Source organism: Sinocyclocheilus grahami, unplaced genomic scaffold, assembly GCF_001515645.1.
Source record: "Sinocyclocheilus grahami isolate Dianchi unplaced genomic scaffold, SAMN03320097.WGS_v1.1 scaffold1652.1, whole genome shotgun sequence".
Lineage (NCBI taxonomy): Eukaryota > Metazoa > Chordata > Actinopteri > Cypriniformes > Cyprinidae > Sinocyclocheilus > Sinocyclocheilus grahami.
In genome coordinates this window covers 81,118-99,897 of record NW_015506831.1, presented here as the reverse complement: position 1 = coordinate 99,897, position 18,780 = coordinate 81,118, and the positions used below count along the sequence as shown (strand labels likewise).

The following is an 18,780-nucleotide window of genomic DNA, read 5'->3' as shown; positions in this document are numbered from 1 at the left end:
CTCTCTAATGCCACATAGGTTGTTATTGTTAGTTCTTCGTGGTTTATTTGACAGATAATTCAGCACTCTTCAATAATGATTTTAGTAGTTCAGGGCTTTGTCCTGCCAATGTTTTACTGATCCCACGACACTGTATTTTTACATTTTTATTTATTTAATTATTTATTTGTTTGTTCATTCATTCATATTTTTTCTTTAAATGCAGTTGTTTTTATCAGGACAAACTTAAGATTTATTTGGTAGGATGAATCCAGAAAATTCCACAAGTATATTTAAAGGATCTTTTACACCTGTGAAGCTGAATTAAATAAATGTAAATACAACACCAACCTGAACGGACAGCTTTACAGGAATACACAGAGGTACAGTAACTCATGAATGTGTCTGTGTTGATCAGCTCAATAATAATCATCTGATGCTACCTTTGTGATTGATCTGTTGCTCTCTTGATGTGATCTGATGTGAATCTACAGTATGGGAGCCTGATGGCCAAACACCTGCTCAAGCTCTTCAGTCTCTGGCATTGTGTGACTCTCACAAGTGGGGCTTCCCCGAACTCAAGAGTCTACATTTGTAATATTAACGGATGTGTTCTCTATGGAAGACCACATATTGTTAGTATATACTACATCCCACATCAAAATTGATTTGCAAGGTGATCGATTCACAATCTGTCAAGAGTGCTTCCTATCCAAGTGATAAGACACTAACACACTATTTTATTATTTCACATACAGCATTTTAACTGAAGCGCTTTAAGCCATGCTCGTGTTGTTTTGTCATCGTTTATGCATACGGCTCTGGACAAGGACAGATCTGCTGGTACACAAAACACGTACTGTATAGAAATTCAAATTCTTTAAGTTCCTTTGCTGTTACTGTGGCAGCCAACAAGAGAACAGCTTAAGCTGATGCACATTTTTATACTTGGACATATTGAGAAAGTTTACGTTTTATTAATTCTTTTTACCCTGTTTTAACATGGATCACGACAGCATCCAAACGGAAGTTATCCTTCATGGCAGCGCTCATCGGTTACTCAGGAAAAAAGTGGATACAATCTGAAAACATTTAACACAGTAAACAGTTTAAAACGGTAATGGTTGTCATTTGCACTGCTTAATTGTGCCACAAGCTGTAGCAATCATTCACCTATTCATTCAATTAAGACACACACAACATGTGACATTTTACCCACATTTCAGTCACATAATGTACAGCTTTTGTAGGCCAGGAGTGTGTTTGAAATCTGAACACATCTGATCATCAGGTATCATTGTTCGACAGCGTTTGTTGTGTTTCCATTGCAATGACAAAACGTTTAAATATTTGACTACCTATAATGGCTGATAAAGTAGTGTTTATAAGCGCAGCACTGTTTTATGTACTGCGGTTCACCTGCTGGCAGAGAATGATTTTGCATTTTCAATAAGCCCGTCAGCTGTTTTTATTCAGACCAATGCGAAAATCAACCAATATTTTTCACGCAGCGGCAAACAAACAGCTGTAAATGTGAACAGATAAGAAGCTATGTAAGCTAATATGACTTCTAAAAATCTAAACAATTAGGACACTAAGATACAATTATGTGTTTTAAATTAATATAATAATAATTGATACATTTGACTTATGCATTTTACTAAAAATGGTTTAAAGGCTGACAATTGATGTTTATTCGTCTTCTTTTTTTGACTTGTTTTGTGAAACCTGCATCTGAAGTAAATCATTTCATTTTACAGTTTAATATGTTACCATAGACATTGCCCTACCCTGCTCATAATCTTCATTTTATTTGTGTAGCTCTTAAAAAAGCTGTAAATTAGTTTGAGGCTCCTTTGCCGGCGTAACTCTCGTGCAAAGTTTGCAAATTGCATGTGTGATATCCGTATTTCTGTGACATTACTTTTTTTTTTTCATCACTCAACTTTCATTTCAAGTGATACTAAAACAAAGTAACTGAATAAGTGAGTAAATGTGCGGTACTGTTGTGTATCTTACAAGCTGATGATAGGATGATAGGACTGTGGAGCATATCGCTCAATGTAACTGTACAATTACATTTGTACACATCTTGTGTTTCTTTGGTGAAGAGTAGTGATAAAGCTCACCAGAAAACACTGCTCTGATTAAACCTAATTTAATTTCCCGCCAAAAATGTTAATGTTCAATATTTGCTTCTTTCTTTATAGGCTTGGCAAAGAGAAATATGAAGTCCACCAATGAGTCCAACCAAAATCACTGGAACGCACATCTGTTTTAGTCTGTTTTAAAGTATGGTGCAGAGTCTTTCCCACAATCCCTTTGCTGTGGGTGAGTTGTTTTGTGCAGGCGTGTCGTCATCAAACTGGATTATGGACTCACTGTCAGATGAATCACTGGATGATACAGTGATCGCTGTGAAATCTGGACTGACTGTATCTGAAGTTTGAGGTCTGACAGGCTGTGTGTGTGTATAATAACCCATCTTCTCCAGAAAGTCCTCTAAACTCATCCTCCTGATGATCATGAGAAGGCCTCTGGAGATCCGGTAAGTGGCTTGTGGATCGTAGTTGTTTGATCGAGCGGGGTGTTGAGTCACATACACTTCGTGAAACCACTCCTCGTCGAGACTGACAATGATACGGTCCGTGTTGCTGTCGTGCTCGTCAGTATATTCATCTTCTGAGACGTAATCAGGAAGTTCTTCAGCTCCTGGTGAATTTAGATTGCCAACGACATAGTAAGGGAAATCTTCCTCATCAAGAAGTTTATTCCCATAGCATCTGTTATTAAAATGGTGAAAACCGAAATCTCCCTCGGCTGGGTCACATTCAGAGAGCATGTTATTGTCTTCGTCAAACGAAATGCATTCGTTGGCAAACCAGTAGAGGAGTTTGAGTCCGTGTCTGGGCCGGGGTCGACCGAACCTATTGTCTCTCAGCTGAGATAATTCATTTAATGTCCCCACCATGGTCCTGCACCTTCAGAAGAGAAATGAATGCATAGGTATTTATTAAAATACAAGATCACTGAAGGAGGCGTAGAATATTTTTGAAACGTTTCTGAGCAGAATTCAACTGAAAACAGTGACAATAATCAGCATATGTGAATGGAGGCACCTTTCAACTGAACAGACGTCAAAAAGGATTTGTTTATTTTATTTGCATTTCATACAATGCCTCAGCTTTAATGGGATTGAGTTTTGTGGTTACAGATGTGGGTCATTTACGTGTTGGCGACATTATTTGAACAAGCGGCGTGGAGAAAGCGTTGAGAGCAGCCGAGAGCGTCAAAAAGGTTGGGCATTCCTCGACCTTATGCAACTAAATATCGAGTGAAAAACGCCGGGCGACAACCAATGGCTGTGAAACGTAGTCAAGGCAAGATTTTGGCGTCTGTTTCCGAGTGTTTGCTGATTACTGAGTTGAAATCTCTTGTTGTTGGAAAAGTCATATGCTACGTTTCATCATTTTGAATTTTAGGTTGTACCTAGATGGCGCCAAAAAGTGTTTAGTTTGCATACTGCTGTTAAAAGAAGAAGATGAAACGCAAACAGGGTGTAAAGATTGTTTTCAGAGGCGTGCTCTGCCCTAAATTTGACACGCCCCAAATCAGTGGCATTGAGCTCAGATTTGACTTTTATCCCTTACATATTTGGATGAGTGATTTTTATATGGTGGGTATATGTGCAATAAGCAGAACATAGCCGTGAAATATTGAATTAGAATTATTTTAACTCATTTCAGATGGGTAAAGTATTTGAGTAAAATTACTTTGTTAAATCCAGATACTTGTACTTTTACTCCTACATTTACACGAAAAAAAATGTTTTAATGTAGACTTAAAAGTACAAAGTCATATGTCCTCATGTCTTACATCTTTCTGAAATGATTTTTGTGTTAAGTGTTAAGTGTTTTTTTCTCATTTTCAATCACGCTCACATACATTTAACTTTCCTTTTAAACCTCCAGTGATGCATATTTTAGTGTAAGTTACACTAAGTAAGTTTAGTGTTACATTAAATTTTTAACCCAAATGTTGGGTTAGTCCATATTTGACCCAAAGTTGGGTCAAATATGCATTTTTTAGAGTGAATATATATATATATATAAGACTAGTTCACCAAAAAATAAAAGACATAATTTTCCTGTCATCATCGTCATTCCAAACCTGCATGACTTTAAGTGGATCGCAACAATACTATATTCAAATGTCCAACTACTGTAAAATCATCAGATGGATATTTTAGCTGAAAGGTTTCAGGGTATTGAATTTAGCTTAGCATCTGCTGTGTCTGAGAGTCTTGCATAATCGCAATCAGAGAAAATGGTGATGACCGGTTTAACAGGTTTCTTTACAATGCTAAAATGAAAGAACCTAGTTTTAAAACTATATTTAAAAAGCTGACGTAGGTTTCCTTTAACTGAATTTGACATCTGTACCCTCACATCTCCAGATTATTTGTAGATTATTGAAGCTTCTTAGAAAAAGACTACATATTACAACATATTATACGCATATATGCGTATAATATGTTGTTTCATCATAAATAATCATAACAATTATAATACATTATAAAACTTACTTATTTGTGGTTATAACTTTTATGATAACACACAATGCACACCATGTTAAATCCACTTAATTTATAATGGATTATAAGTCTCATATCTTTACATTATTTATTTAAGATCTGTACAGTATTACTGATATTAAAATAAGTATAGTTAAAAGCAAATGTGCCATATTACACATTCATCTGATCAGATATCTGATCTTATGGCTGTTTAAAAAATATTATATTTATTTATCATTGTTGTTGTTGTTGTTATTTATAACTGGTCTTTGTCTGTTTTAAGTAAAATAACAAGTTAACAGTGCCAGGATATGAAACTTTTTATTAATTATAACTATGGGAAATATAATCCATTGTAAGTTAAGTGATCATTGTGTATTATAAATCATCATACTCTTAAAAGCTGTAACCAAGTAAATATTATAATGCATTATGATTAATCATATTATAAGGTTTTTTGTATATAATACATTATGCATTCATTATAATGCCTTAAAAATACTCTTGTAAGCTTCATAGAAAGTGTTACCCAATATTCAAATGATTATTATTCTGCTTCTGCTTCATTCATTTTCTCTTCCTTCTTCCTTGTTCGAAGTAGAGCTATAGTGTCATAAATAGTCTTGTTTGAAATACCATCAATTAAAAAATGTTGGTAGCTTCCACAAACAGTAATGCAAAGTAATGTTTATACTATATATGTGTAACCCAAATATTTCTTTCACAAGTGGAATAGAAAATGAGATCATACCTGTCTGAAAACCGTCATATATATCTAAACCCTGGGCTTGTTTGCTGCGGTAGAAGCACAGATAAGCTGAAAGACACGCTCACTATCTGACAAACACTGAAGCAGACGCAGACGTGGGCGTGTCGTTTCTATGGAGAGTTTGTTAACGTCACGCTTTCACCTGCTGCAGGTTTCCAAACTCTTCCTGAACATGACCTGAGCTCAGTGTGTCCAATAACAGAGACATGTATAATGTGCTCCAGAAAGAGTTTGAAAACTCCTGGATTGCTGGGACACAAGACAAGACATACCTGTTCAACATTCAGCAAGAAACAGAGGTCACATTAACTCTATGGACAGCGTAAGTCAGATGGGGTGCAAATGAAAGGGACCGAATGTTGTATCTTGAGACAGGCTTTAAAAATGCTAATCAACACAGCACATTCAAAATGCTACTCTGCATCTGCAATGAAAATTGTGTTTGTTATTTTGATTCTTACGGTAATCTGCAGACAGAGCAAAAAGACAGGATTTCTGAATTGTGTTGGTCAGCAACACCCCCAGAGTACTCAAATTATTAACCAAACTGACTAAAATGTGCATCCTTAGCTGTCATACCTGCTGTTTCATTCCAGATTTAACCGACCATCATCTAGCATCATCCATTCAAACCAGAGTGTCTTTCTTCTGGTTCTGTCTGTCTGTCTGTCTTCATATGTATGTCTCATTGCTGTCTGTCTTGTTTTACCTGTAATTTCTGAAGGTACTGATTTATATATCAGATAAGTGTGTGTTTGTTTTTAAGATTTATTCTCAGTTCCACAAATTTTCACTCTCATATATGGAGTCTCTGGCGAAAAAGGTTTCATTCATTCATGCATGCATTTATTTATTTATTTTCTGAAATGTTTCTGCTTTTACTGGTTACCATTCTGACAAAAATCCCTCCCATTGTGTGAAAATGTAGAAGTGAGCTTCTGCTCAAAGAGGCAACAGTGCAGACGAGGAACAAGAAACAACTACATCCTCATTATTCAAGGTAAGTTAATAAATTACAACTTCATGAAAAACATACTTGTATAGATTTAAAAGTGTCATGCATTAGTTTACATTAATTATAGACTTTCAGTATCAGAAAAAAATAAGACTTTGAAATTCAGAGTTTAATCACATCGCAATCCCTAACATTTGAGCACTTAGGTCCACATGTTAAGACTGATTTTCTACAAAGAAGATCTTGAGGAGTGTGGACTAGATGTCAGTGAAGGGTCGGTGTACTCTGGGTTATGCACTCAGATCTTTCAGACAGAAAAGGCTGTGTCAGAGAGAAAAGTTTACAGCTTTGTACATCTCAGTGTCCAGGAGTTCCTCGCTGCTCTCTACGTGTTTTTCAAATACAAATGCTATGGAAGAAACCAATTTCTTAAATCTTGGAGAGAAAAACTGACATGGAAACTCTCCAGAATGTCACTATTTGATCTTCATAAGTCTGCAGTCAACAAGGCTTTACAAAGCAAGAATGGACACCTGGACCTTTTCCTCCGGTTCCTGCTGGGTCTCTCACTGGAGTCCAACCAGAGTGACCTGAAGGAACTGCTGCCAAGGCTGGAAATAAAACCTGAGAATGTGAAAGACACTGCTGACTATATCAAACAGACAATAGAGACGGAGAAATCGGTAGAGAACACCATCAACCTCTTCCACTGTCTGAGTGAACTGAAAGATGACTTTGCAGAGGAAATCCAGAAGAATCTGAGCTCAGGAAATCTTTCAGCACGGCATCTCTCCTCTGCTCAATGGTCGGCTCTGGTGTTTGTGCTCCTGATGTCGGAAGAGACTCAAGAGAAGTTTGAACTGCACAAATACTGCAGATCTGAAGAAGCGCTGATGATACTGCTGCCAGTGATCAAAAACACAAGGAGAGCACTGTAAGAGTCATCTTCACATTGATCTCTAATTTTACAAAGGTGACGTGTGGGGCAAGCGATAGGGCAGGGGTGCCCAATTCTCTTCCCAGAGATCTACCTTCCTGCATAGTTTAGTTTCAACCCTTCTTCAAAACATCTGTCTGTAAATATCAAATGTTTTTTGAGGATTTTAATTAGCTGGTTCAGTGGTAGTTTAACCTGATCTAGATCTCTTTAAACAGGACTGGACCCAGAGTAATTAATAAATGTAAATTCATTGTGTGCAATATTAAATGTTAATGAATATGTATTATCAGACAAGTTCTCATTTCTTAAAATAATTTATTTTTAATTGATCAGTACATAAAATATTGGGTAAACTGTCCTTCTTGGTCTTGCCACACAAAGAGTTATGTTTAATGAAGTATTGAGTATATTTTACTTTTATTACTTTATTGCATTCAAAATCAAGTGCTTTTGTACTTTTAATTTAAAAGTATAAAGTATACATTTAAGCAGCAGTGACCAATCCTGCTCCTGGAGGGCCAACATCCAGCATATTTTAGCTCCAGGTATGTTTAATTTAGCTGGCTCAGGTATGTTTAATTAGGGTTAGAGCTAAACTTTGCAGAACAGTGGCCCTCCAGGAACAGGTCTGGACACCCCTGCATTGTAAATGTAACAAATTTAAAAGGAGTACTTTTACTGGAGTAATATTTTATTAGGGTATCTATCCACCTCTGATAACTGTTTTTGTTTTCCACAGTTTACAGTTCTGTAATCTCACTGGCCATTGTTGTGAGAGTTTGTCATCAGTTCTACAATCCTCAAACTCTGTCCTGAGAGAGCTGGATCTGAATAACAATGACCTGCAGGATTCAGGAGTGAAGCTGCTCTCTGATGGCCTGAAGAGGCCAAACTGTCTGCTGCAGATACTGAGGTTTGTTTTTAACATTGAGTACTTCAGTTAGTTCAAGTACTCATGAGTTATGTATGAGACGATATTGAAGTCATGAGTTTCGTATGAGATAAACTGTGGTAATCTGGGGCCTCATTTATAAAACTCTCCGTAGATTTCATCCTAAAAGAGTACGTACGCTCAAAAGATAGATTTTGCGTATGCACAAGTACACCAGAACCTGTGAAAAAATCGCTTTATAAATCCCAGTCAGGGGATGGTTGTGTGTACGTGCATCTTCTCCCGAAATCACCATATATGGAGCTTACAACGCCTTGTTTTACTATGCATAACCTCATCTGCATATCAATTCCATGCACATTCCCATCCATGTGACACCATGTTTAACACCGTCAAAGATAAAATACATTAAGGAAATATGAGATACGGACTATAAATGCCATTTGTGCCATGCATTCATTTTTATTTCTAAAAATCATCCAATATCCTTGTTATGTTTTAGAATAACTAGATCAAGATAAAAACAAAAATGACAAAATAAAAACTGTTTAAAATCAAATAAATATTTTAGAATAGAGTTGATCTCATTATTTTACACTGGCCAAATAGTAGCCTATTTCAATTGTTTTAAACAGTTCAAATCAAACTAAATTTAATGCAGTTTTGCTGATAAGGTGAATATGTTTTAGCTATTTTGAGTGGAAACAGATTGGCCTATTTATTGCAGTGTAAAATTGTAAGTAAAATTGCAAGTATTTTAAAAAGGAAACGTATAAATCTTACCATTTTTGTCAAGTTGTAGCCTTCAAATACTGTACTTTTCATAATGTTGTAGAGATGACTTCACACAACATCAACACCTCCGTGTAGCTGCGGTTGTACAGTAAGATATTATCATTGGTCCCATTCAAACTGGATAATGGACCATTCGACCACCGAATCCAGCAGTGTCCACCATAATAAAAGTAAGTGCGCATAATTGATCATTGTTCTCGCTAAAAAATATTTTCTCAACATGAAATCTGCAGTTCAGTTTAAAGATGAATTATTGTGCACCTATAGCACTCCTCGCTGTCAATAAAAGAGGAAAAGTGATCAAGCGCATCCACTACAAATATGTCTAAATTCATATAATTTTGGTTTAAGTTTTGCGTAATGACTTTATGTAATTTCAGTCCTTATCTCCATATGAGAGTGGAATATTTAATGAAAATGTATATATCGACATAAAGACAGAGAAATATTTTCTCAACATGAAATCTGCAGTTCAGTTTAAAGATGAATTATTGTGCACCTATAGCACTCCTCGCTGTCAATAAAAGAGGAAAAGTGATCAAGCGCATCCACTACAAATATGTCTAAATTCATATAATTTTGGTTTAAGTTTTGCGTAATGACTTTATGTAATTTCAGTCCTTATCTCCATATGAGAGTGGAATATTTAATGAAAATGTATATATCGACATAAAGACAGAGCTTAAAATCATTGTTTTTACTTCATTCATTTTCTCACTCCAGGAAAAAAGTTCGTAAGCATGGGTCAGAGTTTGCGTGCAGGTGTGCAAATTTTCCCCGTCTAGTTTGTTTTTATAAATCCCACCTTTTGTACAGAAAGTGGCATACGCCTCTTTCAGGGCTGGTTTTGTGCGTACGCAACGGTTATAAATGAGGCCCCTGGTCATTCTTTCAAAATAAACACTGACAGGATGATCAGGACCCTGGGCTTGGATTTTTTGCAGTAATGACGGGATAATCATACATTATTATGTTTATTACATGAGTACTTACAAAATAAATATATGAATATGAAATATTGATTTGGGTCTATATTATTTTATTACTGGAACATAGACAGTGTGGAGTGATATGAGAGATATGAAACTAGCACAGCTACTGTGTGTCAGAAAACAATAAACTTTTTATGTGATCATTGTTTCAGTGAAAAGTCATTATAGAGCTGTATTTTATCACAGGATAACCACATTGACCAATTGCAATCCAATTTCTTATTTCTGTGTGCATTTGTAATAGGTGTGTATCATGATTCATACAAATTTACAAAGAAAATAGGAAAGCGAAATTCAAAGAAAGGGGAGATATTATTGTGTGTTCTCAGAGTATTTCCGATTTGTAATTTCAGTATATATGAAATTACATATAAATGACTTTGTTTACATTTTTATATTAGATTACCATGTTGTAATGTCACTGCTCAGAGCTGTGAGAGTTTGTCATCAGCTCTACAATCCTCAAACTGTGTCCTGAGAGAGCTGGATCTGAGTAACAATGACCTGCAGGATTCAGGAGTGAAGCTGCTCTCTGATGCACTGAAGAGTTCGAACTGTCAGCTGCAGACACTGAGGTATTTAAGAGGGTTGGGTGTATTGGGAAAAACATAGTACAATGACAATCCCTTGTAAAAAAGTTTATAAAATTAGATAATCAAGATTAATAGAAAGTTACAGGCAGGTGAGTTTGATCGTGGTTGAAGCTAAACTCTGCAGGACTGTATATCTCAAGAGCCATAGTTGAGAAACCCTGGTATAGATGGTGTGCAGTTAGCTCTGCTCTTTACTGCCCCTTGTGCTTTAGAACATTACTCAAATGACTGTACATTTGCAGCAGTGACTATATTAAATTTAGTGGTTTTCTTTAAATATTTTTTTTTATTTAGTTGCAGTGTTAGGGTGACCAGTCATCACGTTTTCCCTGGGACATTCCTGTATTTCATCTTTCCAAAAAAGCAGAGTTTTATGCCTGTCTGGTATGTCTACATCCATGGAGCGCGTGTTCTCGTTAGTGAATGCATCCTGGACAACAGAACAATCTCGACTAACAGCAATGAAGGCAATGCTTTTCGTTTTTATAAGACTACATCAAATTCTTATACACCGTAGGGGCCAAAAGTAGTGGATATTTCTCAATACTTGCCTTTAATAACCCTGCAGAAAAATAAAATAAATAAATAAACCTTGGAAAAACAAAAGGTTCACAGGAAATAAAGCATACATTGAATACAAGATTATAATCAGTTATTAATATTTCGCTGCTTCTCCCTTGTTTTTGATCCGAGCACAACATGCTTACAAAATCCTTAATAATAAAATGTTTGAATACAGGGTGAAGATGTCCATCTTCCTAGGCCGGACATCACTTTTGGGCCACTACTATAGCTAACATTAGCTGTCCGTCCTGTATCAACTCAAAGAAATCTGGTCACCCTATCTAGTGTAATATAGTATTTAAGCATCTGATTATTCAGAAATCTTTTTTTATATCTTCCCACATACATATACATTCAACGCATTCAGAAAATATTCAGACCCCCTTCACTTCTTTCAATTTTATGTTACAGCCTGATACTACAGTCGTTTAAATAATTCCCCCCCCCCCTCATTAATCTACACTTAGAACCCCATAATGACAAAGGAAAAACAGAATTTTAAAAATGGCTGTAAATGTAAATTTTAAAAAGAAAAAAAACTGAAACATCACATTTACATAAGTAGTCAGACCCCTTGCAACAACTCTTGATATTTAGCTCTGGTGTGTAACAGATTATGTAAATTCTTTGTTTATCAGTCTGTAAAATTAATCAATCAGAATTGGGGGTCTAAGTAGGCCTCTGGGCTCTGGAATATAGAAAGGACTATACTAATGCACTGTAGCTGTGTGTTTACGTATTTATATTGTTGTTGTTTTTTTGTATTAAGTTATGTCTATTTTACTGTTTGGTTATTAATTGGTGTGGAAGTGTATTAATGTGAGACAGTACACGCTGTGAGATGCAAGACCATTTTTGGAAGAGATTCCAACAATAAAGTGTAATTGAGTTGAATTGAATGTACAGTTAACTGGTCACAATGTTGATGTGTGTCTGTAGATGATCTGATTGTGTGTGTGTATGTGTGTGTGTGTGTGAGAGAGTGTGTGTGTCTGTAGATGATCTGACTGTCTGTAGATGATCTGACTGTGTGTCTGTAGATGATCTGACCGTGTGTGTCTGTAGATTGTGTGTCTGTAGATGATCTGACTGTGTGTCTGTAGATGATCTGAGTGTGTGTGTCTGTAGATGATCTGACTGTCTGTAGATGATCTGACTGTGTGTCTGTAGATGATCTGACCGTGTGTGTCTGTAGATTGTGTGTCTGTAGATGATCTGACTGTGTGTGTGTCTGTAGATTATCTGACTGTGTCTGTAGATCTGATTGTGCGTGTCTGTAGATGATCTGTCTGTGCGTGTCTGTAGATGATCTGTCTGTGCGTGTCTGTAGATGACCTGACTGTGTGTGTCTGTAGATGACCTGACTGTGTGTGTCTGTAGATGACCTGACTGTGTGTGTCTGTAGATTGTGTGTGTCTGTAGATGATCTGTCTGTGTGTGTCTGTAGATGATCTGACTGTGTGTGTCTGTAGAGTGTGTGTCTGTAGATGATCTGAATGTGTGTCTGTAGATCTGTCTGTGTGTCTGTAGATGATCTGACTGTATGTCTGTAGATGATCTGTGTGTGTGTCTGTAGATGATCTTTCTGTGCGTGTCTGTAGGTTGTCTGGCTGTATGGTGACGGAGGAAGGCTGTGGTTATTTGTCTTCAGCTCTGAGTTCAAACCCCTCACACCTGAGAGAGCTGGATCTGAGCTACAATCACCCAGGACAATCAGGAGACCAGTTGCTCAAACACAAACTGGAGGATCCAAACTATAAACTGCAGATACTCAAGTATGTTCGGCAGTGATATGTTGATCTGTGTGTGAATGATGCAGATCTACATTAATGTGTGTTTGTGTGTTAATAGTGTGGATCATGGAGGAGAGATCATGATGACAGCAGGACTGCTAAAGTGTAGGTCTACAAACACACTCACTCAGCTAGTGACTGTTATTTTGTTATTGACATTTCTCTCTTCTTGTGTTCAGATGCCTGTGATCTCACACTGGATCTAAACACAGCAAACTCTTATATCAGTCTGTCTGAGGAGAACAGGAAGGCTATATTTGTGAAAGATCATCAGTCGTATCTTGATCATCCAGAGAGATTTGATACATGGTGTCAGGTTCTGTGTGTTGAGAGTCTGACTGGACGCTGTTACTGGGAGGCTGAATGGAGTGGATATAATGCTGAAATAGCAGTGTCATATAAAGGAATCAGCAGGAAAGGAGGAAGCTGCTGTTCGTTTGGATACAATGACAAATCCTGGAGTCTGATCTGCTCTGATAAAAGATTCTCTGTCTGGCACAATAAAAAGCGTACCGTCATATCTGCCCCCTTACTGCTGTCTAATAGAGTAGGAGTGTATGTGGATGTGTCGGCTGGCACTCTGTCCTTCTACAGTGTCTCTGACACACTCACACACTTATACACATTCAACACCACATTCACTGAATCCCTCTGTGCTGGATTTAAGGTTTATTTGAACTCTACAGTGTCTCTGTGCCAGATTACACAGATCTGTGCACGGCCATGAGAACATGTTTTATGAGGGTTGGGAATTAAACAGAATCCCTATATTAAACAGCCAACATATTTCTATACTTACAGATGAACATGAATGAGGACGGAGTTATATGCGAACAGACAGAACTCATGACTAAGAATAGCTATAATGCTAACGATTTTAGTATGTACATAAATGAATGATAATGTTGTTTAGTCCAAGTGTGCGTCAGTTATGTTGTGCGAACATAATTGCAATGCACACTTTAAAATAGCAAGGTTTTTGCTTGGCTGTCAATGTTTTTATTGTTTATCAGCTGAAATAAAAATACTGTGAAAGTGATTCCAATGATATTGTTCTAGTTTTGGTGTTGACTATTCTATTAGAATTTACATTATTTAAAAAAAAAGTTATTGTATAGTTATTGTTCTTGGTGTAAAAGTCTACAAAATGGTTAGTCGTGCTGTTCTCAAAGAAAACACAGCTGGTGAAGCTGGTTGGTCTTGCAGGGTTGAGTGTGAGTAGGTCAGCAGTCTGTATGCATTGTTTTTGCTTGTATATTTCACAATGATGTAAAGGAAAAACAATATAAGATTAAAACGTGATTTATTGTAATATATGATAACTTTGTAATTTATTTGGCCCCTTCTGTTGAAAGTAGAATGAAAAATATGTTTCATTTATGATTATATTATTAATCAATGTCATCCAAATTTCAAATAAAGAAAAATTCAAACTAATAAAACATTTTAAAGGATAAATGGATTTGTCTCCTTTTTTAAAATGATCTGTACGGTTAAAAAAACAGTTAAAATGATCTTGTGTATATTGCAAAACAAAAACATTCAGAGATATGAAAACAAATAAAAATACCAACTAAAAGTGTAATCATACGTAATCAACAACAGCAATTATGAGAAGATCTCTTTCAATGGTACAGTTAATAACTTAAAAGTTTAGAACTGAAAGTTGTTGTTTTTGAAGAATTTCATTTCATGCTCATTTGGAAACTCGCGTGTCAAAATCCAGATATCAGTCACTGATTCCAAAAAGTGCACATTGTAAAAGTTACGTCTTTGCAATCAGGAGCGTGAAATATTGTAGACGATAGTAATAGAATGACCTTTCAACAATTCCTGAGAGAGAATTAATTTAACCGAAGCCAGTGACCGGACACTAATCACCTTAATGGTCAAATAGACTCCAACAGCGTTTGTACATGCACCGTTGTTTAAGCATCCTCTGCTGAGATACCACTGATTTATGTTTTTTGCTGTGTGTCTCTGTGATTCTGTTTATTAGCTGTAGGTGTCATCACTTATTATCAATCATCACTTGAAGATTGAATCTTGTTTATTTCACTAACTGCAACACTGCTTATGTGTTACATTTAGTCTATATAGATTGGGATGATGAAGATGAACACTATTTTGCTGTGTAGTAATAAACTAGTCTGGTATAAAAAGGTGATGGAGACTTCTGGTGGCAAGCGGGAGGAATGATGGGGACCGTATTCATGACAGTGTGTGTGATTAATAATTTATTAAAATTAATTGGATAAATGTCTTGGTCTTTGTTTAACTATAACACACACTAAGAAACATAAGATGTAACTCATACAGGAGTTTTGTTGTGGTCTTGCTGAGATCATACCAGCACCCAAAAGACAACATATGCTGGTCCAGCAGCACACCTGCGTCCCATGCCGGTCCCAGAATTCAGAACACAGCACGTGCTGGTGAGCAGCAAAGCAGGATTCTTCATCAGGGGCAGGAGAGAGGGATAACATGTCTGGTGAGATGGGCTGTGCCTGTGTTATTGGAGGCTAAAGCTTCCCTGTTTTATTTATTTATTTACTTTCTTATTTTATCCAGGAGGTTGTCCTTGGGGTACCAAATCTAGGAGCTGTTCCAGTTCATCACAGTCTCTCGGTAGAAAACTTTGTTGGCAGGACTCAGCTTGGTGTTATTGTTGTTGTGGGATTTGTCATTCAGGTGCTGATGTGCAGTCCTGAGGTCATTCAAACCTGTGTTTGCAGTCGGCATTTCAAATGGGATGACTAAGCAAAATGCTGTGGCGTAGCGGTAAGAAAGTGTTTGCCATAGTGTTACATTATTACTATAATGCACTTAGCCAAAGTTAATAATCCTCTGTCGAGCCGACTGTCTGTAGGCGGGGATATAAAAGTGTGGAAGCTCCAAATGTAGCATGCTGAGGACATCTGTTGGTTAAATGCAACAAGAATGGCAAAAACTGAGAAGGGTCTGTCTGCGGACTGCAAGAGAGGAACTGGAAGGGGCCGTAACTTGAAGTTGTCCTAATCACACAGAACCATATGAGACGTCAAAACAAGATCTTGTTGGCAAGATGGCCGCTTGTATGGAGAATGTTTTCCCCCAAAATAACAGTTTAAATTGTGTGTTAAAGTCTGTAAGTCATTTTCATACAGTGGTGTTTATGGAGTTAATAATCTATTAAAACTAAGGTGTAAATTTAAGCAATATATAAGCAAAAGGTGTAAAGACGCTATCCCCTGGTTTCACAGACAAGGCTGGTCAAGACTAGTCCCAGACTAATGCATGTCTGGGCTGTTTTAACTGAAAGCAACTTGAACTGACTGATCTTAAAAAAAAAAAAAAAAAAAATTCTCAAGATGCACATCAGTAGTGTTTTAATCCAAGGCACGTTTATAAAAGCTACTTAAATATCCTAATTGAACTCTGGCTTAATCTAAACCCTGTGACCTACAGAATATAGCATATTTGTGATATTGCTGTACAAACACGTTTTATAATGCATAACTAACAGGAGCTCCATTAAGTACACGCAGAGGTGTAAAATCCAGGTTCAGAAAGTAAAAGTCCTCCACAGTATTGTGTTCCAATCACCTGGATTTGCTAATTAGCACAGTTTTTCAGCCAGGAGATCAGAGATGAGACCAAGTCATTCCTTTCAAGTCACAAGCAAGTCTTCAAGTCATATCCCAAGTCCTCAAAGAGTTAAAGTTAATGAGATAATTAAGTGACTAATTAAATGCTGATTGAGCATTAGTGATGAACACCTGCTGTTAACAATCAACATCACTGAAGAAAAGAGAAACACAAGATCTGACTTCAGCCGCAGCCTTAGATGAAATCAACTGAAAAGAAAAAAGAAATCTCTCAAGATCTGATTAAACAACTCCACAAACAGCATCACCAGCTTCACTCATTACTGACCAGACTGACTTTATTTTATGTCTGCAGAATCTCTTATTGAGAATTAACAGCGGTTTAGATGTTGATGTTTTATTGGTCAAGAAAAAAAAAAACACTGACACCATTATTGTGGCCAGTGTTTGCTTTAGTTTGTCTCTTGACTCTTTTAGGAATTCAAAGTAATTTGCTTTTATACGATTGCAATATTGTTCCACAACAAACATTTGTGCATTGCTGAACTGAACCTTGAAGTAGCAGATGAGCTTGATTCTGCTTGTAACTCATGATTAATGAACATCATGAAGTGCTCTTGCTTTGGTTTATTGACGGACATTCAGCTATTACTGAAGAGCAAAAAAATCTGATTAAACAAATGCCACCATAATGCTTCAATATTGAAAACAATTTTGTGTCAGGCTTTTAGACATGAACACTTACCATATGATCCTCAACAGTGGTGATAATTATTCATACTGCAGTGCATGATGGGAGTTTTTACTATGGTGTTACCCAGCATGCATTGCAGCATGAATCATGTTGTTGATTGTCACCATTGTTGAGATTCATATGATCATTCTTGATGTCTAAACAGCACATGAGCTTACATTTTTAGGTTATAACATATCACGTGAAGTATAATTGAATTCACAATAACTACTAGAACAGTACATTGCTCACATGCTGTAATTTCACAGAACTAATTATGCAAAACCTAAACATATAATCAAAATAAGTTATTTTGATTGTGATCATGCCCACTCATGATGACCACCTCATCATATAAACACAGTTATTATCTCCTCACTGTGCAGCACTAACATCACTGTGTTACATCTTCTCATGCATCGCTACAGAGAGAGATCTAACACAGGTGTCAAGGGTCAAGAGCACAACTAAAGCAAACACTGATCTTCATGATGGTGCCATCATTTTAACCAATAAAACATCAACATCTGATCCTCTGTAATTCTCAATTACAGCAGGTGTTCATCACTAACGCACAATCATCATTTAATTAGTCACTTAATTATCTCATTAACTTTAACTCTTTGAGGACTTGGGATTTGACTCCAGACTCGTTTGTGACTTGAAAGGAATGACGTGGTTCCTCCTCTGCTGAAATCAGCTGCTGAGTTCATGGGTGGAATAAACATATGGCAGGACTTTTACTTTCTGACCCCTGGATTTTACACCTCTGTTTATCAGGGTAGAGTAACAATGCTGACAATGCGGTAGCCGGTAACAGAATTGACAGTCCATCGGCCAATTCTGCCAATTCTGTTACTTTACAGTTCTGTTACTTACAGGGTCAACTCTGTTAATGAACTATTTTCACAAAAAAAATGTTGTTTAAAATCCTAGTAAACATTATTGATTTATTTTTGCACTCATAATATTTCAACAACATTTATTTTTTTAACTGGATATTGTATAGAATACATTTTCAGGTGAAAAATATTTGCTTCAAGTGGACGGTTCTGTGAAGACATAGTTTTTTTTTTTAAAGGTATGCATAGGTGAAGTATTATCTGTTTCAAGTGATGGAATGTAAGGACTGTTTGTCTAATGAAACAAGAAGGATCTTTCCTGTTATGATTTATTGTTATTTCTACACGTTGGCTAATTTGTCCGTAACAGAGTTGACAAACAATACCATAAAGACATCTGCTTTTTCATTAAAAGTAAAAAAAAAAGGAAGTAACTTGTGTTTGGCAAGCACTGAATTATTAAAATTAAATATGTTTTCAATAAGATACTGAAAAAAAAATCTGTTAGTGAAAAGTTTTTTTCTTACCTTTCTGCAATGCCAAATGTATCTCCAATTATAGAATCCCCCATGTAATTGTGAACATGAAATGGAAAGCTGACAGCATGAATTGTAAAATGTTTAACTCAGTTTAAATGGAGAGCAGCACACAAATGTTTTGGAGCAGACACAGTGGCAGCCAGATTGTCCTGCATGTGTTCCCTGCTCTTGCTTCTAGCTTGTGTGGTTCAGAGAGCCGTCATCATGGTCTTCCTCATCCTCTTGCTCAAC

The 18,780-nt window shown here is 36.5% G+C and overlaps 2 protein-coding genes across 2 annotated transcripts; one reads left to right on the top strand and one right to left on the bottom strand.

The window, feature by feature from the left end:
- Window positions 1–2,103: 2,103 nt before the first annotated feature.
- Window positions 2,104–5,353, bottom strand: LOC107571798 (uncharacterized). The gene is made up of 2 exons (XM_016258174.1): window positions 5,307–5,353; window positions 2,104–2,960 (listed from the first exon to the last, which is right to left on the bottom strand). The coding sequence occupies exon 2, from the start codon at window positions 2,948–2,950 to the stop codon at window positions 2,267–2,269; it is 684 nt and encodes a 227-aa protein (XP_016113660.1). The 5' UTR covers window positions 2,951–2,960; window positions 5,307–5,353; the 3' UTR covers window positions 2,104–2,266.
- Window positions 5,354–10,418: 5,065 nt separating this feature from the next.
- Window positions 10,419–13,575, top strand: LOC107571790 (stonustoxin subunit beta-like). Its single transcript, XM_016258163.1, has 5 exons — window positions 10,419–10,473; window positions 12,657–12,830; window positions 12,907–12,953; window positions 13,028–13,441; window positions 13,535–13,575. The coding sequence occupies exons 2-5, from the start codon at window positions 12,670–12,672 to the stop codon at window positions 13,573–13,575; spliced, it is 663 nt and encodes a 220-aa protein (XP_016113649.1). The 5' UTR covers window positions 10,419–10,473; window positions 12,657–12,669.
- Window positions 13,576–18,780: the final 5,205 nt, after the last annotated feature.